Source organism: Gracilinanus agilis, chromosome 6, assembly GCF_016433145.1.
Source record: "Gracilinanus agilis isolate LMUSP501 chromosome 6, AgileGrace, whole genome shotgun sequence".
Classification (NCBI taxonomy): domain Eukaryota; kingdom Metazoa; phylum Chordata; class Mammalia; order Didelphimorphia; family Didelphidae; genus Gracilinanus; species Gracilinanus agilis.
This window is the reverse complement of record NC_058135.1, coordinates 134,630,202-134,657,153: the sequence shown is the minus strand read 5'-3', so window position 1 is coordinate 134,657,153 and position 26,952 is coordinate 134,630,202. Positions and strand designations below refer to the sequence as shown.

General features: G+C 38.0%; 1 protein-coding gene across 1 annotated transcript; it reads right to left on the bottom strand.

Annotated features, from left to right (window-relative positions):
• Positions 1-457: 457 nt before the first annotated feature.
• On the bottom strand, positions 458-21,076 carry LOC123251694 (mitochondria localized glutamic acid rich protein). Its single transcript, XM_044681004.1, has 4 exons — positions 20,992-21,076; positions 5,539-5,642; positions 4,118-4,226; positions 458-1,092 (listed from the first exon to the last, which is right to left on the bottom strand). The coding sequence occupies exons 1-4, from the start codon at positions 21,074-21,076 to the stop codon at positions 458-460; spliced, it is 933 nt and encodes a 310-aa protein (XP_044536939.1).
• Positions 21,077-26,952: the final 5,876 nt, after the last annotated feature.

The window sequence follows — 26,952 nt, the reverse complement described above, 5'->3', positions numbered from 1 at the left end:
GACTTGATTTCAGATTTGAGAGCCACTCACTCTATCCAGATCCATTTGGCAGAAAGGGATTTAACTGTTCAAAATTAAAAGAAATTTGGGGTTATGTAGGTAGCTAATTGTGATCATTTGGAATCTGAAAAAGAAAAACAGTAGTAGAGCAGATTTTTCCCTATGTCCTTCCCAGTTACTGTGCTTCCTTCATTCTCTAATCTCAGAGAAGACATTTCCTGGGACATTTACCAAATGCATTCCCCAAACCCATCCATTGACTCTGTAATTCTTTAAAGTCCATCCAAGTGTTGAGAAAGTAACCTTGAAAGAAGAGTAATTCTTCCTGGAATTTGCACATAACTGACCCACATTCTGACATCTTTACTGGCCTGGTGGGATTTTTTTTTTTAGTAGCATACAGAGATTAGGTTACCCTTTGGGTTGAGGCAGCCTCAGGCCTTGGGAGGGTTTCTTTCTATAACTCAGCCTCTGCACAGATTTCAGCTTCAGGGGGAGATTTCTTTTCTTCCTCCATTTCGGTATCTGCAGCTAAGGCTTCTTCAGCCTCAGGAGCTTTATCACTGACCTCAGCTGCCTCTAGCATAGCTGCATCTGTGACCTCTGGCTCTGATTCAGCACTGACTATAGCAGCTTCACTGATCTCTGGATCAGTTTTGACACTGACTTCAGGAGTCTCTTCTGGACCAGCTTCAACACTGACTTCAGGAGTCTCCTCTGGACCAACTTCAACACTGCCTGCTGGAGCCTCCTCTGGACCAGCTTCAACACTGCCTGCTGGAGCCTCCTCTGGACCAGCTTCAACACTGCTTGCTGGAGCCTCCTCTGGACCAGCTTCAGCGCTGATTGCTGGAGTCTCCTCTGGACCAGCTTCTCCACTGATTGCTGGAGTCTCCTGTGGACCAGCTTCTCCACTGATTGCTGGAGTCTCCTCTGGACCAACTTCAACACTGACTGCTGGAGTCTCCTCCAGAGCTGCATCTTCCAAATCTATGTTTTCTTCAACTGTTGCCAAGCCAACCTCCAAAGGAGAAGCATCAGTAGGGGCTTCTGAACAGGCTTCATTGGTTTCCATTGGCTTCACTTCCTCATCTGTTGAGATTCGTTTCATTAAAGGACATATAAAAGAAAAAAATAGATGGAGGAATATCAAAACCTAAATCGTCTACTTTCACTATAAACATTTTCAAAATAATATTTAGCAATGAAATCCTATTGCTTATGTTCTGCATAAACAAAAGATAAAAAGCCATTCAGTGAACAATTGCTATCTCAGTTCCTGAAAATATGATCATTTAAATTCACCAAATCTCAACTTGATTGGGGCTTCTGTAATCGTCATTTTATCCACTTGCCTACTTTTTGCACAAGTGGTTCCCGAATCCCTCCCCTCACTGTGTATATTCCATGCACTCTTTTTCCCATGCAGAATGCCTAGCTGCCTTCAAAACACAGCTCTGCTGCCATCTCCTATGAGAGTTATTTTCCTGCTGCCTCCAGATTGTATACATACTTTGTTGTATGTTGTATACATACAACAATAATATTATTGGTCTACATGGTTTATCACCCAGATAGTAGTCTATAAACCCAAAATAGAATATAAATGCCCTGAACTTGGTGACTATTTTGTTTTTGTCTTTATACAAAGATTACTTCCCATAGTAGGTGCTGCACAAGAATTTACTGAAAGGAGCAGAATGGAAGAGTCCACCTCTATGGGACTCTGTTTTGGGGTGCTTTTGTGGGAAAAGCCTTGGCCATGAAATTAGGAGAACTAGCTATGTAACCTCATGGACAAGTCATTTTGCTTTCCTGGACCTTGGTTTCCTCATCTGTAAAATGAGGTAGTACCTACCTCACAGAGTTGTACTGGAACCTAAGTGAGATATGTTTAAAAGTACTCTCCAATCTTCACTTGCTATAGTGTCCCAAAAGACTTGGTGTTTTAAGCTTTAGCTTTATTTCACTGAAAATTTTATCTGAATCTAAACTAAAAAAAAAAAAAAAAAAGCTTAGAGATTTATCTTTAAAATTGCACCAAGGGACAACTGGGTGGTTCAGTGGATAGAGAGGCAGACCTAGACATGGGAGATTCTTGGTTTAAATCTGGCCTCAGACACTTCCTAGTGATGTGACCCTAGGCAAGTCACTTAACCCCCACTGCCTGACCCTTACTGCTCTTCTGCTTTGGAATCAATACATAGAATTAATTCTAAAACAGAAGGTAAGGATTTAAAAAACAAACAAATAAAGAAATATATGAAATTGTACTAAAGGACAGCTAGGTGGTTCAGTGGATAGAGAATCTGGGTTTAAATGTGACCACATATACTTTTTTTTTTTTAGTTTAACTCCTTCCTCTAACTCCTTCCTCTGACCCATGTTCCTCATATACTTTCTAAGCTCTGTGATCTTATACAAGTCACCTACCCCCAACTGCCTAGCCCTTACTTAGACAGAAGGTATGGATTTAAAAAGAAAACTTGACTAAGTTTTTTTGGGATACTCTGTATAAATATCAGCTGCTATTATTATTATCCTTTACAAGCATCCCAGGTAGCTCATTCTATTAATGACAAAATATAGGTTTCTTCATCTGAAAGGAGCAGATATTCATATCCTTTGACCATTTGTCAGTTGGGGAATGGTTTGATTTCTTGTACATTTGACTTAGCTACTTATATATTTGGGAAGTTAGACTTTTGTCACAGAATTTTGTTATTTAAAAAATTCCCCCAGTTTGTTGCTTCCCTTCTAATTTTGATTGCATTGGTTTTGTTTGTACAAAAACTTTTAAATTTAATATAATCAAGGGTATTCATTTTATATTTTGTAATGTTCTCTATATCTTGCTTGGTCTTTCCCATAGATCTGGCAGGCATACTATTTTATAGTCACCTAATTTATTTATGATTTCACTCTTCGTAATTAAACTGACAAAATTTTGGAAAGGGAAAAGTATCATTTGCCAATTTCTTAGCGCAATGCTTTTTGTTCATTAATTATCCATTCTCCCCTCTCTCCTTTCATAATAATTATATTGCATGTTTGTATAGCATTTTGTAGTTCAGGAGAATCATTATCAAGTTGGAAGAAAATCTGAATGAAAGCAAAGGAATAACTACAAGGCACCAATTCTATTCTATCTCATTTTTGTCTGTGTATCCCAAGTGTCCACCATAGTCTCAGGCATATAGTAGGCCTATTGACTGAATTAAGCAAGCATTAATTAAACACCTGTAATCTACTATATGCTGGGAACCTAAGCGGGGCAAAGGGATACAAAGACAAAAAAAAAAAGTTCCTGCCCATTCTCCTGGGAGAAAACAGCACAAATACAGATAAAGAAATGTGAAATGTGTAATGTGTACAAACCAGCAGGAACTGAATATGCAATTAGAATTTACAAAAAAAAAAAAAAAAAAAAAAAAAAAGAATCTGTGATGGTGGCTATTTCCCCAGATCAATCTGGTCACAGATCCCCACCAAATCTAAATGATGCTGTTATCTAGAGGGCTGGGTCAGAAACACAAGCAGACAAAGACAGTATTGGAGTGAAAATGACTTTGTGGTAGAACAAAGCTCCCAACAACTTTGTTCCTTTATCTCAAGCTGCTGAGACAGACAGATATTAATGCCCTGGATTACATGGACTGAATGAAGCCAAAACCCTGAAAGATAATAGATAATACCTCCATGCACAAAGGAGTCAAAGCAGTTGGTCAGCAATCTAGGTTCATAGGATGATATATAGCTCCAGAACTGGAAGGCACCTTGGAGGTCATCTAGTTCCACCCCCTCCCTCTACAGATAAGGAAAGGGAGGCCCAGAGAGATGACTTGAAATGTCCAAGGTTGTGGGGGTAGTAAGTGGAACCATCTGGATTCCAACCAGGCTGAATGCATGTTCATCAGCTCTTACTATCCTGAACACGCGATAGCATTCATGAGGTTTTAAATTATTTTTTTCCTTGTGGAATGGACAACCTTTCCATCTCAGATTCTGGATTTACTCAGGAAAGGAAGCAATAGCAAACAGTCAAAGGTACATGCTTTAAAAACATAGGAAGTTGTGTATGTCAAAGGAGCTGAAAAAGAAGAAAGCCTCTATCTACCTGGAGGTTGTAGCATCTCCGGCGGCGAGTCTCTCATGGCACTTTTCATTTGCATGTTATTGATCCGCTCTGTGTACCGAGCCTGGTCTGATGTGACTGTCCGGTAAGCCTGAAAGCAAATGCATACCTGGACTTAATTCCAGAGCTCTTTGAATGAGGATACTGAATTCTAGGGATATAGTCCCCCAGATGTAGTCATCATTAAAAATGGAACATGGCTTGAGGTAAGGTTTCTTCTTTGGAAGAAAAGGGAGAATTAGGTACCAGGAGATGCCACTTTTTTATTGGGGTGCGAGGCAGAACCTCTGGGTGAAAACTTCTTCCAATGATGCTGATCAACAGTTTATAGCTTATGGCCTTAAAGAGATTTCTGAGGTGCCAGGAAGCTGAACAATTTGCTCATAGTCACCCAGCTAGCGTGGGTCAAGAGCAGGACTTGGATTCCAACCTTTCTAACGCTAAGATCAGCTTTTTAGACTCAGCACCACAATTCTCTCCCTGCAGCAAAATAATGAGCAGCTCATAAGATTTGTAGCTGGAAGGAATCATAGGTGCACAGATTTAGAACTGGAAAAGAATTTAAACATCGTATCACCTCCATCTCATTTTTTAAAAAATTATTTCTGTATTAGTATTGATTCGAAGGCAAAAGAGTGGCAAGGGCTAGGCAATAAGGTCAGATTTGAACCTCCATCCTCCCAACGCCAGGGCTGTGCTACCTAGATGCCCCTCCTCCGACTCATTTTTCAGATAGGAAAATTAAGGCTCAGACTTTGCCCAGTGTCATCTATGTAGAAAGTAGCAGACTCTGGATTCAAACCCAGCTCTTCTGACTCCACATTCAGTAATCTTTTCGAACTGCTTCTCAAAGGAAGTAAACAGAAATATTCTATCAAGTGAGATAAAGTGATGAAGATGAAAGGAGTGACAATTCAACTTAATAAATCATGCTGAGACCAAGCATACAAACATTTCCTGATTCATCTACTGTCCTGACTCACAGACTGTCATCTAGAAAAATGCACATTTACACTGCCTCAAGTAATTGGTCAAATTGCTGCTGTCATGCTGTTTAAATGAATCTGCAAGCAATGAATAACTCAAGCAGTAAGTGCTTGGCGAGCCTTCCTGATAGAAGATGTCTTTCATGTTGACTAGAGGCTGCATTTACCTACATTCCTGTTAGACCACAATATATGACATTTGTCCCAGGGTAATTAGGGTTAACCTCTGGAACCATGAACACCACAATTTTATAGTCCTTGGGAGCAGCCAAACATTAGTCTCTGAACTTTGCAAAGCAAAGAAAGAGAGTTATAATGTTATAAAACTACTTTTCACCTAATCACCCCATTGATTTGCATAACATAGATTACCACCATGTAGAAGTCTCATAATATTATAGTCATAAAGACACTTACATAATATCCACCAGCACTAAAAGTGACACCAACAAACAGATAGTATATCATATTCGATCCACCTGATCCAGGGGCTTTCTTAGATGACATCTCTCGAAGGGATGCTATAAGAAAAAAAATATTTTTTTAAGTTACTTACTTCCACCACAATCAAAGATTTAAAATAACTACATGAAATTACATTCTAAAAGTATATTAAAAATTCAATTCATTTCTGCATTATAGGTTGTTTCATTTAAAGACAAGTGCTGATGCTTTTTTCGAAACATAGTTTCATTTCAATTGTAAATAGATTTGTATTTAACACAGAAATGAAACAGTTGTATAACAAACTATGGCTAATAAAACTAAAACACCAATGAAAAGAGAGGAAGAACCACCAAAGCACCCCAACACTTCCTGTGCAGGAGAAAGGGCAAGGGCGAGGACAAGGGCATAAGAAACAGGGAAAAGCAGAGATTTATTGAATACAAAACCATTTTAATGTTATTTTTTAGAATCCAATTAAATTAATCATATGATGAATTTTAGTAGCTATAAGATTCAGTTGTTCTGACATTTGGTATAAAAAATCTGGATTTTTCTTTCCAAAGTCAATCTCACATATGAGTCATAGCAGAAATATGTCTTATATAAAGTAGTAAAATACATCATCTAATACTTCAAAGGATCAGTGAAAATAAGCGTATTTTTAAGAAAAACATTTTTGCAGGTCCAAGTGACATTGGACAGTCATAAAGTTCCCATTTTACTGATGATAAAACTGAGGCAGAGATATTATAGACAAATAGAATGTTATAGCAGTAATGAACCTTAGAAGATAATCTAGTCTGATTCCACCATTTTATAGAAGAGGAAACTAGTCTAGCTAAGTTAAGGGACTTGCTCAGAATAACACAGCTCCTTAATGGTAAAAGTGGACCTAGAACCATTCAGAATCTGCTAATTCTCAGTCTAATATTGCCTATCTGGCTTTGACATTTAAAAATATATACATATATTCATATATTAAAATATATGAAATATAAATATATAAGAATACATGTATAAAGTAAAGTTGCCACAAACAAAACATAACTAAAATTGAAAAATGAGATCATATACAAACTTCATACTCCAAATTATTTAATACTTATCATTGAAAAAATATTATATCTTTTGCTTTTTATTTTACTTTTATTTCCTATTATGTCCCTCTCTTAGTTTCTTTTAGTAAGCCATCACTTATAATAAAGAATAAAAAAGAGAAAGAAAATAATTCAGTAAAACAGACCAACATGAAGTGAAAAAAAATTTGACCAGACATGCAATAACAATATATGCATGCCCCAACCCATCCCCACCTCTACAAAAAAATGGGCAAAGTTTTCTTCTCATAACTCCTCCCAGGGGCCAAGCTTGATTACTTCAATTTCACAGTATTCAGAGACAATTGTTTTGTCATTGATTTTCTTTCCACTTACACTATAATATTTATTGTGTATATAGTTTTCCTGGTTCTGCTTATTTCACTTGGAATCAATTCATATAAATCTTTCTTTACTTCTCTGAATTCATCCTATACCTATTATAGCTAGCATTTTATAGTGCTTTAAACTTCACAAAGCACTTTACAAATATTTCTCTTTATTCACCCTAAGATGTGGGTACTATCGTTATTCCCATTTTACCAAAAAGAAAAGAGGGAAAAGAAGTTGAATTACTTATCTAGGGTTACACAGCTAGTAAATATCTATGGTCGAGTTTAAATTCAGCTCTTGCTGATTCCAGGTCCAGCACTCTTTACACCGTACCACCTAGCTATCTACTAGAATTTATTGGGTAGAAAAAAGAATTAATCTTTGTTGATATTGTGAATTTTTATATTTGTCTCCTCTTATTAAAATGATTGCAATTCCAGCATTTTTATCTCTTTGAATAATACATTTTTTCCCAGATTTATTTTGATTCTATTTTTGTCACTACTTTTAAGAGGCAGCAAGGTGATACAGTAGATGGAGTCCTGAGCCTGAAATCAGGAAGGCTGATTGTAAATCTTACCTCAGACATTTAATAGCTGTGTAACCATAGGCAAATCACTAAATCTGTCTAACTCAGTTTCTTCTAATTATTATTGAAGATAATAATAGCACTAAGCTCATAAGTTGTCATGAAAACCCATTAAATGAGATAATAGTTATAAAGTGCATAGTATCTGGCACATAGTAGGTGCATAATAAATGCTTTTTCTCTTCTCTTCCCCCATATGTGTTTCTGTGCATCAGATTTTGAGATCTTTATTTTTAATCCATTTAGCCACTCTTTCACTTTATTAACCTACTTAGGACATAATTTTTTTTTAAACCCTTACCTTCCTCCTTAGAATCAATACTATGTATTGGTTACAAGGCAGAAGAGCTAAGGGTTAGGCAATGTGAGTTAAATGACTTGCACAAGGTCACCCAGCTGGGAAGTGTCTGAAGTCACATCTGAACCCAGGACCTCCCATCTCTAGGCCTGGCTCTCAATCTACTGAGCTACCCAGCTGCCCCCTAGAATATCAATTCCTAAAGTTCCATGTATTTTTCTTCTCTTTATGTTTTAGTACTTTCTTAGGTTTTTAAAAATTCAGTTACTCTTTTAAATCAACAATTTGTGACAAGAACTGCTGAGAAAATTGGAAAACAGTATGACAAAATTAGATTTAGATCAATATCTCACACCCTATACTTTGGTCAAAATGGGGAAATGTAACATAAAGAGTGATATAAGTAAATTAGGTGAACATGGAATAGCATGTCTGTCATATCTATGGGAAAAGAAAGAATTTAAGACCAAGCAAGAAATAGAGAACATTACAAAATATAAAATGAATAATGTTTATTATATTAAATTAAAAAGGTTTTGTACAAATAAAACTAATGCAATCAGAATTAGAAGGGAAACAACAAGCTGGGGAGAAAATTTCATAACAAAATTATCTGACAAAGATCTAATTTCTCAAATATACAGAGAACTAAGTCTAATTTATAAGAAATCAAATCATTTCCCAGTTGACAAGTGGTCAAGGAATATGAATCGGTAGTTTTCAGATGAAAAAATCAAAACTATCAATAAGCATATGAAAAAATGTTCTAAATCCCTCCTGATTAGAGAAATGCAAATCAAAACAACTTTGAGGTACGACCTTACACCTAGCAGAGTGGCCAATATGATAGTAAAGGAAAATAATAAATGGTGGAGGAGAAATGGCAAGATTGGGATACTAATACATTGCTGGTGGAATTGTGAATTGATCCAACTATTCTGGATGGCAATTTGGAATTATGTCCAAAGGACTTTAAAAGAATGCATGTCCTTTGATCCAGCAATACCACTACTGGGGTTGTATCCCAAAGAGATAAAAAAAAAAGTGGGAAAGGTTCTGTTTGTACAAAAATATTTATAGCTGTGCTTTTTGTGGTGTCAAAAAATTAGAAAAATGGGGGCAGCTGGGTAGCTCAGTGGATTGAGAGCCAGGCCTAGAGACAGGAGGTCCTAGGTTCAAATCTGGCCTCAGACACTTCCCAGCTGTGTGACCCTGGGCAAGTCACTTGACCCCCATTGCCTACCCTTACTACTCTTCCACCTATAAGTCAATACACAGAAGTTAAGGGTTTAAAAAAAAAATTAGAAAAATGGAGGAGATATCCTTTGATTGGGAAATGACTGAACAAACAAAGCATATGATGATGATGGAGTACTATTGTGCTATAAGGAATGATGAACTGCTTGATTTCTGTGAGAACTGGAAAGACTTCCATGAAATGATGCAGAGTGAATTGAGCAGAAGCAGGTGAATTTTATAAACAATAACTGAAGCACTGTGGGATAATCAAATGTAATTGACTTTGCTACTAATAGCAATATAATGATCCAGGACAATTCTGAGGGTCTTATGAGAAAGAATGCTATTCACATCTAGAGAAAGAACTGTGGGAGTAGAAAACCAGAAGAAAATGATTTATCACTTGTTTGTATGGATACATGATTTGGGGTTTTGGTTTTAAAAGATTACTCAATTATAAAAATGAGTAATATGGAAATAGGATTTGAGTGATAATATATGTGTAACCCAGTGAAATTGCTTGTCAGCTCCAGGATGGGGAAGGGAAAGGGGGATGGAGACACCAAGAATCATGTAACCATGAAAAAAACTAAATAATTAAATAAAAAAACAATTTGTCCCTATGATTAGTTTTGCTTAAGCTATTTCTATACAGTTCTATTTCCAGAAGTCTATTTTCACTATCATATCCCCTGCCTCTATTCCTAATTCATCCATTTCTCTGGTTTACTATTTCATTTAAGTTAGTAATTTTTCTTTATTTTATGTTAATTGTATATTTCCTTGTCTCTTTTCTCATCACTTTCCCCTCTTTGTTATGTTTAGATCAAAACCTTCCTTCCCCTATGCATAGGCAATTTTCTTTTTTTAAAAAACTATAAATGCATTTATAATCTGCCCCTCTCACTACCCCTCATTAAACAAAAAGTAAAAACTAAAAATGCCTCATCAAAGCCTGCATATTCCAGAAAAACAATTTTTCCACATTGGCCATCCCTAGAAATGTATAACTCTGAATTTTAAGTTATCACTTCTCTGGAAGAGGCAAGTGGCATGTTTCCTCTTTAGTCTTCTAGACTGAATATACTACTAATATGAATAGACAGTTTTCAAAGGAACAAATGCAAGCTATTGACTGCCATCTTAAAAAAATCCAATAACTAATAATGTAATTAGATAAAAACAAATTAAAGCAACTCTGAGTTTCCACCTCACACTCATCAGATTGGCAACGCTGCCAAAAAAGGAAACAAATCTTGGAGGGGCATGTTAAGGCATTGTAGATGGAATTGTGAATTGGTCTAAACATTCTGGAAAGCAATTTAGAACTATGGCCCCAAAGTCAATAAAATGTGTTTGCCTTCTGAACCAGCAACACCACTATTAAACCTATACATAGAAGGTTAATAAAAGAGGAAAACGACTTCGCTGTAAAAAATATGTATAGCACTTCTTTTTGTATTTGCATAGAATTGGAAACCAATGAGGTATCCATTAACCCAGAAATGGCTGAAAAAATTACAGTATATGGTAATGGAATATTGCTGCTGCCTAAGAAAAGAAGAAAGGGATGGTTTGAGAGACACCTGGGAAGACATTAATGTTATAAAGTGAACAGAACAAGGAGGATTATTAATACAATAATGAAAACATAGGAAAAAGAAACAACTTTGGAAGATTTAAGAACTCTGATCCATGCAATAACTAACTACAATTTCAGCAGACTGATAATGAAATAGCTAGCCCACTTTCTGACAAACTCAGTGGGACATAACATTTTCCAATATGGTCAATGTGGGAATGTGTTCTGTTTGACTAAGGATATTTTCTTTCTTCTTCCTTCCTTCCTTTCTCCCTTCCTCCTTCCCTTGCTCCCTCCTTCCTACTTTCCTCCCTCCCTCTCTCTCTTTCCCCCTTCCTTCCTCCCTCTCTTCTTCCGTCCTTCCTTCCTTCCTTGTTTTCCTACTGAGAGGATAAGATCTGGGAGAGAGAAATAAATGCTTGAAAAACAAATATAAAATAAACGCTCAAAATAATTTAAAAAACAAAAACTTTAATCGCCTTTCCTTTTTCTTCCAAATTCATTTGTTAGTTTTCTTTTTTCTATGCCTTTTGCTTTTTTGTCTTTATTAATTCTCTTCCTTTCTTATCTATTCTGAAATGTTATTTTCTGATTTGTGGCCTTTTTTCTTTCTTTAATTACTTTGTGGTCATCACCTAGTTAACACTTCTGAATTATCAGGTTTAAGCCTCTTCCTTGCCATTTCTGTGTTATTGCCTTTAATTGATCTTGCTCATGACATTTTTTCCTCCACTGTTATTCCTCAGTCACAGAAATATCAATCTGTTTGGGAAAGGAATATGAATAGAAGTCTTCCCCATGGTAGAAATGACCATGCCCTAAAATTTAAAATCCATGACTACCCTTCTGCTTCTCTTTCAATTGACTATGCTGTCTCACCCCATGTCTACCTTGATCCTCAAAGTTTCTGGTGCCAGCTGCCCCTTAGAGCTCATCCATCCTCATGTTCATAGAGGCGCCCTCAAAAAGGTCATCTCCTGATATACTAATTTCATTCAGATTAAACCCATCATTAAACCACATTAAACCCAAGATGGGGTCACCATCTTTCATTGCAGGCATATATATCTTCTGCATGGAAGTGAAACCTCCCTCATTAGTTTGAGATCCCCCCTTTCATTTCTCAGTTTCAATCCATCTCTTCTGCTATGCACTTAGTGTCTTTTAGCCCTTCTTCTAGTGGAGAAATTATAATAGTCATCATCACCCTTTCACTGTTCAGTCTTGATCTCAAAGAGGATACATCACTCATTGCCCTCTGTCCTTTCTCTTCTTCCCATTTATGAATCTTCCCTCTGCAATTCTGACCCTCCAGATACATTAATTCTCCTATAGGGGAATTATAGGGCATATTCCATTACTCTTCAGTTCTATTCCTCCACCTTCACTTCCATTTCTTTAAAATTAGTTTACATCATCATTTTTATGTTTTTAAAAATGTATTGTTGATGCCTTTTTGATGTTGTTTTTAAACCATAGGTCATTTTTGTTTGTTTTTTAAATTAAAAACTTGCCTTTCATCTTAAAACCAATAGTGTATTGGTTCCAAGGCAAAGAGCAGTAAGCACTAGGCAATGGGAGTTAGGTGACTTGCCCAGGGTCACACAGCTAGGAAGTGTCTGAGGACAAAATTTCAAGCCAAGACCTCCCATCTCTGGGCCTGGCTCTCTATCCACTGTGCTACATAGCTGCCCCTACTTTTTCCCTTTTTAAAAAATAACCTCTAAATGTATAGTTTACTTTACTAATTATTCTTTCCTTGGTAATTGTAGTTATTTACTTTTTATGTGTTTGTTATTTGTAAATCAGATATTCTGCTCACATCTGTTTTTGTTTTTACATTTTTTTGTTTTTGCAAAAATTTTCTTGTAGGGAGAAGGGGTGGGAGGAGGGGAAGGAGAGAACATGAATCATGTAAACATGGAAAAATATTCTAAACTAATTAATTAATTAAATGACCTAAAAAAAAAAAGAATTCTCTTGCAGGAATGCCTTTTTTTTAATGGAACGTTCCTTTTTTTTCATTGATGATTAAGGTATTTTATAGGACATATCCTCCAGAGTTACAGATTAAAAAGCTCCATTGCTTTTTGGAATATAGTAATATTCCATTTATTTCTGGGTTTTGTAGAGGATACAGAATAATGTTGTGTTATTACAATTTCCTTTCCTTTATAGTGGAAGGTCTTTCTCCTGGCTCTTTGCTGAATTTGTTGTCATTAGAATTGTTATATTTGAACACTCTTTGTTTAGGATTGTTGCCTGTAGGAGACTTTCTTTCTCTTTCCCTTCCCTTCCCTTCCCTTCCCTTCTTCCCTACCTTCTTCCCTTCCCTTCCCTTCCTCCCTTCCTTCCTTCCTTCCTTCCTTCCTTCCTTCCTTCCTTCCTTTCTTCTTATTTTTTCTTTTCTTTTCTCTTCTTTTCTTTCCTTCTTTCTTTTTACTTCTCTCTCTCTCTCTCTCTCTCTCTCTCTCTCTCTCTCTCTCTCTCTTTCTCTCTCTTTCTCTACACATCCTGCCTTTGAGGTCAATGACTTTGGCTTATAGAGAAATTACATTTTTTTAACCCTTACCTTCCATGTTAGAATCAATACTGTGTATTGGTTCTAAATCAGAAGAGAGGTAAGGGCTAGGTAATGGAGTTTAACACTTGCCCAAGGGCGCACAGCTAGGAAGTACCTGAGACCAGATTCAAACCCAGGACCTCCCATCTCTAGGACTGGTCGTCAATACAGTGAGTCTGCTAGCTGCCCTACCCCCACCATGTTCTTTTAATGTTGTTGTCTTTTGATTCTCATTTGCCAGATTTTCTTCCACTTAATTTTGTTTTCCCAATCTATTAAATGTTTTTACTTCTTTGGAGAAGCTCTACTATAGATTAGATTTCTTCCTCCCTACTATTTCTAATGAGAGTTTGTTACTTCTGTATTTAGATCTTTAAATTATGACTTTATATATGTATATATACACATATACATACATGTATGTGTATATATATATATAAAGAGAGAGAGAGAGAGAGAAAGAGGGGGGGGGAGCGCTATTTTTCATTTGTTTCAGTTATGTCTAACACTTTTTGACCCCATTTGGGGTTTTCTTGGCAAAGATACTGGAATGGATTGCCATTTCCTTCTCCAATTCATTTTACATATGAAAAAAAAGGCAAACAGATTTCCCTATGTCACATAGCTAGTGTCTGAAGTCAGATTTGAAATCAGGGCTTCCTGACTCCAGGCATGACTTTCTATCTACTTTGACACTTGGCTGCCTGATATATACTTCAGTCAGTCCTAATGTCTTGTATTACAAATTTAATTCTTTTTTTTAACCCTTCTGGAATTTCTTGTTGTAACGTGCTTTCTCGGGATTCACAGCTTTCTGTTTCATCAGGTATTGGTCTCCTTGCTTTCTCTTAGAATTTTTGCTAAGACAGTTCTGTAATCTCGTCAGTGGTACCAATCTTTCTTTTCCTTTTTTTTTTTTAAACCCTTACTTTCTGTCTCAGTAACAAGTCAAGACAGAAGAGAGGCAAGGGCTAGAATGGGGATAAGTGACTTGCTTAGGGTCATGCAGTTAGGAACTGTCTGAGGTTAGATTTAAATTCCAGTCCTCCTGATTCCAAACCTCCCTCTCTATCCACTGATCCACCTAGCTGCCCAGTATTTATCTTTCTTTCTAATTTTAGGGTATTTTCTGCTTATTTATTTTTACTTTGACTTTTTCCTGAATTTTCTTCTTGAAATCTTTAATGTTTCAACATTTTTTCCTCTATATTCCCTTATCATTGACTTTATGATCCCCCCAAACTCACACACACACACACCTTTGCTAGTGGATATACCCCTAGGGTTGGACTGCAAAATCCTGGACTGGTTTTCAGTCTGTATCTAGAGGTTACAGACTCCTCTGTAAAATGAATGAACTGATTGGATTCCCCGGCCTTTAAAGTCCCTTCTTACTCTAGATATGTATCCCCCCTGACTGGCTTAAGCTGGTTTTCAGTCCCCATTCTAGACCACCTGAGTGCAACTATGCATCGTAGCCCCTCTTCCAGGTCCTCTTTTAATTCTTTCTTGCTGTGGACTGTATCGGTAAATGCACCTTTCGTGTAGTCTGAAGGGGAGCTATGGACGGCGTTATAAACAAAATCTCTGTAGCCTAAGGGGTTGCTAACCCAGGGGCCGCAGCAGACCCAACTCGGATGGATTCCTGCTCCCCTTCCCCCAGTTCCTCCTCATGTGATTGGGCAGAAATAATATCTACAGCTTGTTGCTGGAGAAGTGTAGGAGGGAGTGAGCCGGGTCGACAAAGTCTGTGAAACAAGAAGAGATCTTAGTAGTTGGGCCCCAGACATAAGCCTGGGGGTAACTGCTAGATCAAGGATCCAAAGAGATCAGAGATAAGGGGAAAGGACCTACCCGCACAAAACTATTTATAGCAGTTCCGTGGTGGCAAAGAATTAGAAATTGAGGGGCTGTCCATCAACTGGGGAAAACCCTGGAAAGGTTTCTAGGGACTGATCCAAAGTGAAGTGAGTAGAATCAGGGGAATAATGTGCACAGTAACAGAAATAGTGTACCATTATCAACTGTGAAGCCTTTACATATGATCGGCAAGGCAAGCTTCCGAGATATCTACAAGGGACTCATGATGAAAAATTTTGATGAAAAAAGCCAAAGAAGGAACTATTGGAGTCTGACTGCAGATTAAAGTATACCATTTTCCATTTTATTTCCTTCATGAGTTTTTTATTGTATATCTTCAGTCACATCACGGAGAACAAGAAAGTACTAGTCTAATCTACTCAGACTATTCGCCACCTGGGTAAGGAGGGAGGGAGGGAGAAATTCTGAAACAGAAAACGTCAGAAAATAATTGTCAAACATTGTTTCTTCATGTAATTAGTGAAGGGGGCGGGGGGGGGGGGGGAGGAAGCAAAAGAAAAAAAAAAAGTCTGGGATTAGGTTTTCGTGGTCCGTGCTGGGTAGCGAGGGAGTCCGGAGTCCCCGAGGGACCACTTTGAGGATTAGCAGTCTCTGAAATTAATTCCTAGTTGGGATTTTCCCTTTTTCATTTTGTAGATTCAAATGCAATTGCTCTACATTTGGGACGTAATCCTTTTTAGTAGAGTTTTTAAGAGTTAATGGGGTCTAGGGAGAACGTCTAGTCGGTTAGCTTGTTGATCAACAATTTTTTTTTAATTTTTTTTTAAATTGTTTAAATTTAATTGTAAAATTTGTAATTGTAAAAATTTAAATTCCTTTTCTGCCTTCCTCACCCCTCACCCCCCAATTTCTTGCTGTTACAGTTATTTTCATGCATGCTTACAGTCATAGTCATAACGTATGCTATTTTAAAGGAATAAAGATTTGACCAATTAATAGATGGTGAAGAACCTGAACCTACCAGGGACCTTTCCCAGGCTGCACGGATGCTCCCAGATAAAAGTGGCCCCACTAGCCTTACATTACCGCTTTTGTTTAAACAGAATTGTGCTCTTCCTAACACACTAGGTTGCCTTTTGAATCTACAGTACTTGGAGGTTTGAGAGGAAAAAGGCTCCTGTAAATAAAACTCTTACCATTAAATTGGTGGGAAGCGTCTTGCTCTTGAGTGTTTTGCTTTCGGTTTATTTATATGGGTTTTTAATTAAATGAATATTAAATATTATGATATGCCAGGTTCTAGGACTATAAAAAATTTAAATTGAACAATTTTTGCACCCAAAGAGTTTACAATTAAGGGGAGGGGTGGGGTCAGGTACACAACATATCCATAGATAAAGACAAAAATACAAAGTAATTTCTGAGGGAACTGCAGACTGAGGAAATTAAGAAAGGTCTTTTGTAGAAGATAGAGTTGGAGTTCAGCCTTGGAGGCAAGAGGGACCCAAAGAATCGGTATGAGGAAGGAATACTGACAGCTTGTACAAAGACTTTTGAGACAACCATGGAAAGTCTGCTCAGGTTTTTTAAAAATCAGCAACAGAATTTACATATCCCTGTTGTTTCTCCAGTATAGAAACTAATATTGATCAGCTTTAATGAAGGAAAGGACTCCTACTAAGAAACGAAAAAGAAATAAGTTCTCATAGCGAGAGAAGAAGCTATGCTGCTTAGGTTAAATTAAATAACTTATATCCCCAAATAAGTGAAAACAAATTGTTTAGTTAGTAATAAACGATTTTCTCAATTTTAAATTTATTAATTTAACTTCATCATGTACAGGATGATTTCAGAAAGAACTGGAAAGACCTGATGCAGAGTAAAATAAGCAGAACCAAGAAAACATTGTACACAGTAACAGCGATATTGTGGAATGATCAGCTGTGAAAGACTTAGCTACTCTCAGCAATACAATGATCCAGGACAATTCTGAAGGGCTTATGTCAAAGAATGCTACCCACCTCTACCTTAGGAGAAAGAACTGTTGAGCCAGAATGCAGATCATCGCATGGGATTTTCCACTTTCGTTTATTTGGATTTTTACTTGTGGTTTTGGTTTTATATGAGTATTCTCTTACAAAAAATGAGCAATGTGGAAATATGTTTTGCATAATAATATATGTATAAACCAATTCAAATTGTTTATTGGCTCCAGGAAGGGGGAGGAAAGGGAGAGAGAAAGACAATTTGAATCGTATAACTGCAGAAAACTTATGAGGAAAATTATTACATGTAATTTGTAAAATAAAATATCTTTACAAAATAAATAAAAATAAAAAATAAAATTCTAATTTCAAAAAATTTTAATTTCCTTAATTTAGAAAATAAGGATTTATAGCCTAACATGAGATATGTAGATATGTCAGCAATAATACCTTCAATGCACAGTTGCCCAGTTAGTTGATCAGAGCTGTGCTGTATAGATAGAAAACAGGTGTGAGAGTACAGAAAGGCAACCAGAGGGTTTTGTTGCATGTGGTGGGGTGGCTATTTATTAATAGAAGTTAGGAGGACACGTTTGAAATGAACACTTTATACGAAATTTGCTTCATTCATTTATACGAAATTATTATTTGCTTCATTCCTCCAAAAAATATTCATTTTCTATCTTCCAGATGCTGTGCTAAGAGGAAACAGTTTTGACCTTAAAGCAAGAGAAAGAAAGAAGGGGAGAGCATATCTATATCTCTGTCTCAGTCTCCCTCCCTCCCCTGATCTCCCTCTATTCTATCATCCTCCTTCCCTCCCTCTCTCTGTCTTTCTCCCCTTTCCTCCATCCCTTCCTCCCTCTCCCTCTCCCTCTTCTTCTCCTTTTTCCTCTCCTTCTCCCTCTCCCGCTCCTCTCTTCTCCTCTCCTCTCTCTCCCCTCCACCCTCCTATCGCTATATCTCTCTCTCCATCTCTGTGTGTCTCTCTGGCTCTCTCTCTCTCTCTCTCTCTCTCTCTCTCTCTCTCTCTCTCTGTCTGTCTTTGCCTCAGCCTCTGTTTCTCTCTTATCTCCTCCCATTCTTCAACCCTCTCTTCCCTTTCTCCCTTTCTCTCTCTTGCTTTGAGATCAGAACTAATTCTTTTTTGTCTCTGCAAATATGCTGGTTCCTTGTAGGTGCCTGGAAGATACAAAATGAATGCTTTTTGAATGAATGAAGTAAATAAACTAAGAGCACTAAAGGCACCGCCTGTATCCTCTATCTTTCTATCTTTTCCTTCTTTCCACCATAATGGTGGATTTCTAAAGAAACAAGGTCACAGTTTTCTGGTTTCTGTGGCTACAAGAGACAACCTTTCCCTAACCTTGGCCTGCAGGCAGACAGCGAATGCTCTGATTTTATGTGACACATAGAAAGCAAAAATCTCCAGCCAGAGAGCCTTGTTGTGTAACAGCTGTGGATGGCTAATCACCATCCTTAGCACAGCCTGCTCCCTTCTCCTTCCGCCCCTTACTTTATAGATGTCTCAAGAAAGGTTGGGCAAGCCTAACATTGGAGTTAGTAATAAGTAAGGATATGATCCTGAGCCTCAAAAGACAAAGACTGTCTTTTGCCCAACAAGTGGCTTTAAATGATTTCTGGGGACATCGGAAAGACCCACTGCAGAGCATCTAAGGGATCATTTAATTAAGTAGTTAGAATCATCTAAGATCTAAGGACCTATTGAACCTTAGATACCATTTACTATAACTTTGTCATTTATGAAGGAGGAACCAGAGGCCCACCCAAGTGTTAAAGGACTTGCTCAAGGTCACACAGATTAAAAGTGGCCTAGAAAATAGCAGAATCAAGATTCAAACTTGGTCCTCCTACTCCAAATCTAGCACTCTTTCCATGAAGTTTGGGGCAGGGGATTCATTTATTTTAATGAGCCAGGAGAACAGATAGCTAAGCAAGAGACATTTGAGGCCAACCTGTCCAATTCCCTCATTTTACAGATAACAAAACTAGAAAAAAAAAAACAATTTATTAGGTCGTTCCAGGAAAAATTATTATGATGCCCTATGTAATTGATAAAAGGCTGTCTGCACTCAGTGACATCTAACCCCAGTAATTCTCCAGGAATGCTGGAAGTGGCTACAAGGTATTTTGGGTTCCCCAGGTCCTGGATCCACCCGAAGCATTCTTGTTTTGGGTTACCATGCGCAGGGCTTGGACAGGTCCACCTAAGCCTGCATTTTGGCTTCATCCAAAATTTATTTTTATTTTTCAGACCCTTACATTCTGTCTTAAGAACAATTCTAAGGTAGAAAGGCAAGGGCTAGCACACAGCTAGCAATTTCACCCAAAATTTATGGAACATTTACATTTACTCATATTTATTGCAATTTATCTTGCTTTCAAGCTGCCCTCTCTGCAATATTGCTTAATCATGTTGCCTGGCCCCCTTGCCTAAATCCGATATAAATGTAAACCTTCCAGAGCCTGGATGAGAGAGGGAGGCTTATCTCCTTTCCAGCTAGCTCTCCTCTAGCAACTGACCTAAATAAATTTCTTTTCAAAATTATTTCAGATTTTGGAGTGTGTTCCAGAGAACAACAAAGCTAAGGTTGAGAGAGAAGTGACTTGCCCAAGACTACAAAGTTAGCTAGTGACAGAGAGTCAAACCAAGGTCCTCTGACTAACTTAGGGTTTGTTCCCTTAAATAATTGAACAGCACTGCCTGCCAAAGCAGCATAGTTCACCAGGAATCGTTTCTAATTGATGGTCCAGTTATGGCAACTATCCTGTGATTGTTAACTAGACCAATCTAATAATGGCTGGCATTTATGTAACCCTTCAGCTTACACTTGCTTATTTGTACTTCAAAAAGATTCCACTAGCGTCATTACAACCCCCATTTTAGAGCTACAGAAACCAAATGTTCGAAAATTTAGGCGAGGACTATTGTTACAAAACGATTATGTGTCAAGCAGAACTCATTCACCTCTTTCTTGACCCTCCGTTCAGCACTATTTCCAGTACACCACAGTGGTTAACTGGGGGCAGTTACATAAATGCAAGGCACTCACTCCTGTGACCCAAATGAGCCCAGGCAGCTATCTCTGACATCCCAAGAAGCCCTTACTTAACCTCTTTGGCCTCAGTATCCTCCCCTGTAAAATGAAGATGATATCTTAAATGCCTTCCAGCACTAAATCTATACTATGATCTGTGAGAGAGAAGGGGAGCTCAGAGACCATGGCCGAAAGAGGAATGAGGAGGTTCTCTGTCCCTTTTCTGGCAAACAACGCTTGCAGATGCCATGAGAAAATGAGCATGCCCTCTTTGGGCTCTTATTGAAAAAGCCCCTTAATCACCATCAAGTACCCAGAGCTCTGGATCTGGAATTGGAAGACCTGGCTTAGAATTTTGTCTCTAATTTAACAGCGGTGTGGTTGTAGGTCTCTAGAGGCCTCAATTTCCTAATCTGTAAAATGAAGAGGTTAGACTAGATGATCTCGAAGATATTTTTAAGCTCTCAATCTGTGAATCTATATCATTTCCCCACTTCTGCCTCTGACTCCTGTCCTTGAGGCAAATCGTGCGACATGACTGAAGGAAAGAAAATAGTCCCTACTTCTGGCCGTCTCCAAGCTGTCAGCGGAGCTTTCCTGTGCCGGACCGGGGCGCCCCCAATCACTGGGTAACCCCTCTCCAGGCCAGGTTCTTTCGCAAGAACAGATAGTACAAGGGGGTTCATAGAGGCTCGGGCAAAGAAACCACTAAACTTCCCAGAACGCACCACGTCTTGCGCCCTGAGTCCGTCGTCCATCCACCTCCACATCCCTATCCCAGTAGCCCGACGGCTCCCGGCATCCCGGTTAGCCGAGGCTCCCCGCACTCTGGGGCCGCCGGGCGCGCGCGCACTCACCATGCTTCCACAGCAGAGGGGGGCTGGAAGGAGCAGTCCTCAGGGGCAAAGTCAGAGTCTTCCCAACAGCCCTGCGGAGATACATTGTACCGATCCCAAAGCACCCCAGCCTCACAGTGCGGAGCAGCGCCCCGCTCCGGGAACTACCCAAGATAGTGGGCTGCCGGGTCCCGCCCCCAGGAGGAGCCCGGACTCCCGTCCACAGGCGGTCCAGCCCTCTTCTCTGTGGTACCTCGGTGGAGGCTAGAGGAAGAGAGAAGCAAGGACGAAATGAACTATTCTGCAGAGGGCCACTGTTAGGACTGGGCTGGTTTGGGGACGTGACAAGACTCCGGCCCTCAGAGACAATTAAAAGTCCTGCCGCGGGAATCTAGAAAATGTTCCCCCACCCCACCCCCACGCCCCCAGAGCTGTCTGTGCGAGTTAATTCTGGTCACTTTCCAGTCTCTTTAGAGGAGGTTCGGCAGTTTTCAGTCAGGTTATGACAGCAACCCAGGAAAGGCAACAAGAAAATGGTCTGTCACTTGTCACATAATTTGAACCCTCCTTGTCTTTCTTCCCCACCAAATCTAAAAAACAAAACAAAAAACAAAACAAAAAAAAACACAAAGAGTGACACTGCGATCATAACGCGAAGGAGCTGTTAGACCCAAACCAACTGCACATCAGGCCGTGTGCTACTTTAATCTATTCAGAACAAGCATATATTAAATGCTTACGTACCAGGCTAGAGACAGCTTGGCATAATGGGTAGAGAACTGGCCCTAGAATCTGAAAGATCTGCATTCAAGTCCCATCTCCAACACATATTGGCTCCGTGACCATGTTCAAGTCACTAAACATTTCTGTGACCCCCCCAGACTCTTTCAGAGAGTTTTAAACTTCTCCAGAAAGTGAGAACAGGCATCCATCTATTTGCATTTGTAGAGGGAGTTCGAACTCTCATGAAATCATAGGGTGAGAGGGAGGGGCGCTATGCTAGGTATTGGATATACAAATACGAAAGGAAACAATACTTACCTTCTATGGAAAAATACTTAAAAATAAATAAACACTTGCTACCTGTTTGACCCTGGGCAAGTCACTTAACCCCCACTGCCTAGCCCTAACCACTCTTCTGCCTTAGAACCAATACACGATATTGATTCTAAGACAGAAGGTAAGGGTTTAAATTTAAAATAATAATAATAATAAATACAAAAAAAATACTTACCCTATAGAACAGCATATTCTACCTACAAGATTAAGGTTCCAGTGTCTCTATGAGAAAAAAAAATACTTCTCTATTGCTCCCCAGAAATCAAATAGTTATTCTCATGAATTGGAAATGCTGGATTGTTAGTATCCCATTTAGCATCCTGCTATGTTGTCTTGAATGACTTCAGTGTAGTTTGGGTACAACAGATGTGATTATTTATGCCTTAGTGGCAGAATAGTGTGGTAGAGAGGCACTGGATTTGGAATCAATAAGACCTGGATTCAAATTCTCCTGCAAACACTATCTGTGTGACCCTAAGCAAACTATAGCAGTTAACTGTTTTGGTTTTCTTATCTATAAAAAGGGCAGGTTGTACTTCATGACTTTTAAGACCCCTTCTAGCTCTAAATATGTTATTTTATGGTTATTTTAAATTTCAATAAAGATGGCATTTTATTCATTCCTTTAATGTTCATTATCAGCCTAGGCTGGATTGGCACAGATTTCCTCAAGGATTGGTGCACTAAAATTTTTGTTTTGCCCAGTTCAAAGCCACAGGGTAAATAATTTTACATTAAAACAACCAAAAATTTATTCTGGCAGTATAGTTTGATTAAATCTGATCATATATGACTTAAATGGTTTCAGAATATTTTGAGTAAATAATTTATGTCTTCGATGATTGGAGCACAGTTCAAATAAATACAGTAATTTATGCCCCTGAAGATTTTTATATAGTGTGGGTATAGGAAATATGGCATTTATGCCTTCAATGATTTCAGCATAGTTTAGATACTGTATATATGGTGATTTATCCCTTTGGTCATTTTGGCATAGCTAGATATAATAACAACAGCCCATAAATAATAGAGAAATTGAACCTTCCAATGATTTCAACATAGTTTGAGTAAATATAGTCATTTATGTAACAAATATTTCAGCTTGGTTTTTGAGTATAGTGATCACAATAATTTATAACTTCAGCATAGTTTGGAGATAGTAAATATGGTAATTTATGCTTACCTCTGCATGACTTTTTAACTAGATTCTCAGCTTCTTGCAGGCAGGGATGCCTTGTGTATCTTTGTTTTCCCTATCGCACTTAGCTCAGAATCTTGCACATACATTTAATATTAAATTGAATATTTATAGAATAAAGTCTTTAATAAGTCAATTTTTGAACCTATTTCTAATATTCTCAACAACTTCAAAAAATCATTACACATAACCAAAATATAAAACTCTGGTCAGAATTAGCTTTTTTACACTCTTGAAAAGAGAAAGTTCAGCAAGTCCAATGGAGCCTAAATTTCAACCTGAGCTGCTAGCTGTCAAGGGGTAAAAAAAAGTATAGAATCTTTAGATTCCTTCTCTAAGAAAAAAAAATGAAGTCCTTCAAATACTAGACTAAGAATTATAAATCTGGTGCTGGAAAGAACTTCAGATGTCCTCTTTTCATTTTACAGAAAAGGAAACTGAGGCCCAGGAAGATAAATTCAGCATGTCCTAGGTTAGATAGCAAGTAACGGAGCTAATATTTGAACCCACACCCTGACCCCTTAAGTGACTGTGGGTTTTCCACTCTACCACAGTGCATCCTTAGCAGTGGATACTCTTTCTGGTTAGAAATATGGGCAGTGCCCTGGAAACTAGCAAACTTCCATTTCAATGGGGCCAGGAAAGATTAGGTGCCAAAGCAGGTTGTTAAATCCAGTTTCCCTGCTACTGAAGTTTAAAGATTCTTGCCACAATGAAATTAATTGCATCTTTGAAATTTGGCCTGGTTGTCAGGGAACCATTTTAGTTGAATGTGTAGTAAATTACTTGGTTGACTGAGTTGTGCAATTTCCTTTGAATTTGGGTGACGGTCTCTGTATCTTTACATTAGGCTACACTTGCATGCCTGGGATATTTTGCCACCAAATTTCTGTTTCTTGGAATCTGCTCAGGCATTCAGTGCCCTTCACCTCAGCCAGAGGTAGAGAAGAGTTGAGTTTGAACTTGTACTTCATTCCTATGCAGATCCTACTTGATAAGGCCTATTTGAGGGACCTTTGGCTCATCTGTGAGGGCTTCCTGGGTTACTGTTTAGACTTGTTGGACAATTTTCTGTGCCACAGATCCATGGGGACCACTGAAAAGGGGAAGGGAAGGGAATACGCATTTGTATAGTGCCTACTATGTGCTGGGTACTGCACTAAGTGCTTTTACATGATCAGAAAACTCACTGAAATTTTTGAACAGGAAAACTGCAGAAATAAAATGGATGCATCTGTATTTTTAAAAGGAAGTGATTGAATGTGGCAGGGAGTAAATCATTGTTATCAGAGTTCTTAGGTAAGGGGGTAACATCCAGAATGTGTGTGTTTGTATATACATATATATGCGTGCACACACATATATACATGCATGCACAGATATGTACACACACATGTACACACAACTATCGATACCTATCTATATATGTATACTTAAGAAGAATAGCCATTCCGCAACAAAGTGGTCAGAAAAATGTGGAGTACTCAAAAGATTGCAAACTATTAACAATCATTATGAAAGGATGCTCAAAATCACCAATAATACATACCTAACATTTATATGGCACTTATTATGGCCCAGGCACTTTATAATGATCTAATTTTATCCTCAACAACAACCCTTTGAAGCAGGTATTATTATTTCCATTTTACAGATGAGGAAACTGGAGCTTAAGTAACTAAAGTTAAAGGTCACGCAGCCAGTCAGTCTCTGAAGTTGTACTTCAACTTATCTTGAGTCCAGGTCCAGCACTCTTATCTATTACACCATCTCGATGCCTCAAATCTAAATAATCCTGAGATTTTACCTTACGAGCAGCAAATTGGCAAAGATGACAAAAGACAGGAATAGTCAATGTTGGAGTTGTGAAAGATGGGCATATTCATACATTCTTTGTAGAGCTCTGAATTAGTATAATCATTTTGGAAAGCACTTTGGAATTATGCAAATAATTACATATTATCTGGACTAAAATGTCTGTACTCTGACCCAGAGATTCCATTATTGTGTATGTACATGAAGGTGATTGGTAACAAGAAAAATCTTTAGACAATTTATTTATAGCAGCTTTTTTTGCATGGTAGCAAAGAACTGGAAACAAAGTAGATGCCCATTGAACTGAGGGATGGTCAAACAAATGGTGATGTGAATGGACTATTTCTGTGCTGTAAGAATGATAAGTATGCTGAATACACAGAAGCACAGGCTTACATAATCTGTAAGCAGAGTCAAGAAATCAATATATTGACTTCAACAATGTCTATGGATAGAATAACCATAAATTAAAAGTAATGCTGCAGTTTGCAAAAATCAGACATAATCCCAAAGAAGAGATATGAGAACCCTCCCAGCTCAATCCAGAGATGTGAAGTCCATGGGTGAAGAACACTGACATATCGATTGGTTTGGCTATTTTTTTCTCTAGTTCTTTTTATCCTTTAAGATTGTGACATGGAATGGCTCTCTGGGACAGAGCGAGGGAGAAATTTCACATTTGGGGAATGTGTTAGCAGCATAAAAAACAAAAAAAAAATTAAAAATTTGTGAAAGAAAATTTTGGCAGTCATGAGTACTCATGGCTGCATAACTTCATGTCAAATCATTCATTTATTCCCTTTAGCAATATACACATTTACCCATTTAACATTGTTGAGTTGTCTGGGGTGAGAGATGTTTTCTGTGTGTACTCAAACTTATTTTTCTTCACTTTTAGTAGAACTAACAGCTAGGTATGTGCTTCCACTTTCAAGTTTCCTGGTATAACAAAGCATTTCATCTCTCTTGATTACAATTACATTTTTTCTGTAATTAAGAAAGTTGCAAGGAAATAAAAACCCTGTGCGACACAGTGGCTTCTTACGTTTATCCTTGTTATTAACAGAGACTTAATTAGGTTATTAACTTGGTCTTTATATCACTGTCACCTTGCACAGTGCCTTCACAGTTTAATATATGGTTTCTTGACTAATGGCACTTGGAACACAACCATGATGTACAGAGTACTCTTCTGGGGGACATTAAAAGTATAAAACATGTAGAAGTAGCTCTCATTTTCAAAGAGAAAGAAAATGATTTTACCACTAGCATTTAAAAACTTAACAGGGATCAAGAGATGAAATCAGGAAACCGTTAAGGGAGAAAACAGTACTGTTAACATAACTAGTGTCCCAGGTTGACTTTGCCCTGGTTAAGAGAATATACAAACCAAGTGGGAAATTTGTCTCAGCAGGATAGTAAACATTTTTTAAAAAATCTTTAGTAAGTATTTCTCAAAACAATATAGGGCTTTCAATGAATAAGTCTAATCTGTGACATGCTCCTTCTGCTCAATTCATTTTTATCTTCTGCTGCTGGGTAATTTTCAAATAAAGTTCATTGTTGCCCATTCTTTTTAAACTTCAGTGGGCTTGGACAGTTGTTACCACATTGCACTTGATGCTGGCCTTAGACACATATATCCTTGACACACTTTTTTGTCTGGGTAGAAAACAAGCAGAGATGTGGTTGGCATCATCCACTGCGGCAACTGACAAGATAACCTTTACCTGATCGTGACGTGTTGGCATGTAAGATGACACTATGTTGGCCTTTCAAAGGGATTAAAAGGGCTGGGTTTTGGCAGCACAAAGACTACTTCTCTAAAGCGATTTTCTAAGGAAAAAAGCAACTTTTGGGGGTCTGTTTGTAAGCCAGAAATTGCTTTTTGGGGGAACAGAATTTCATTT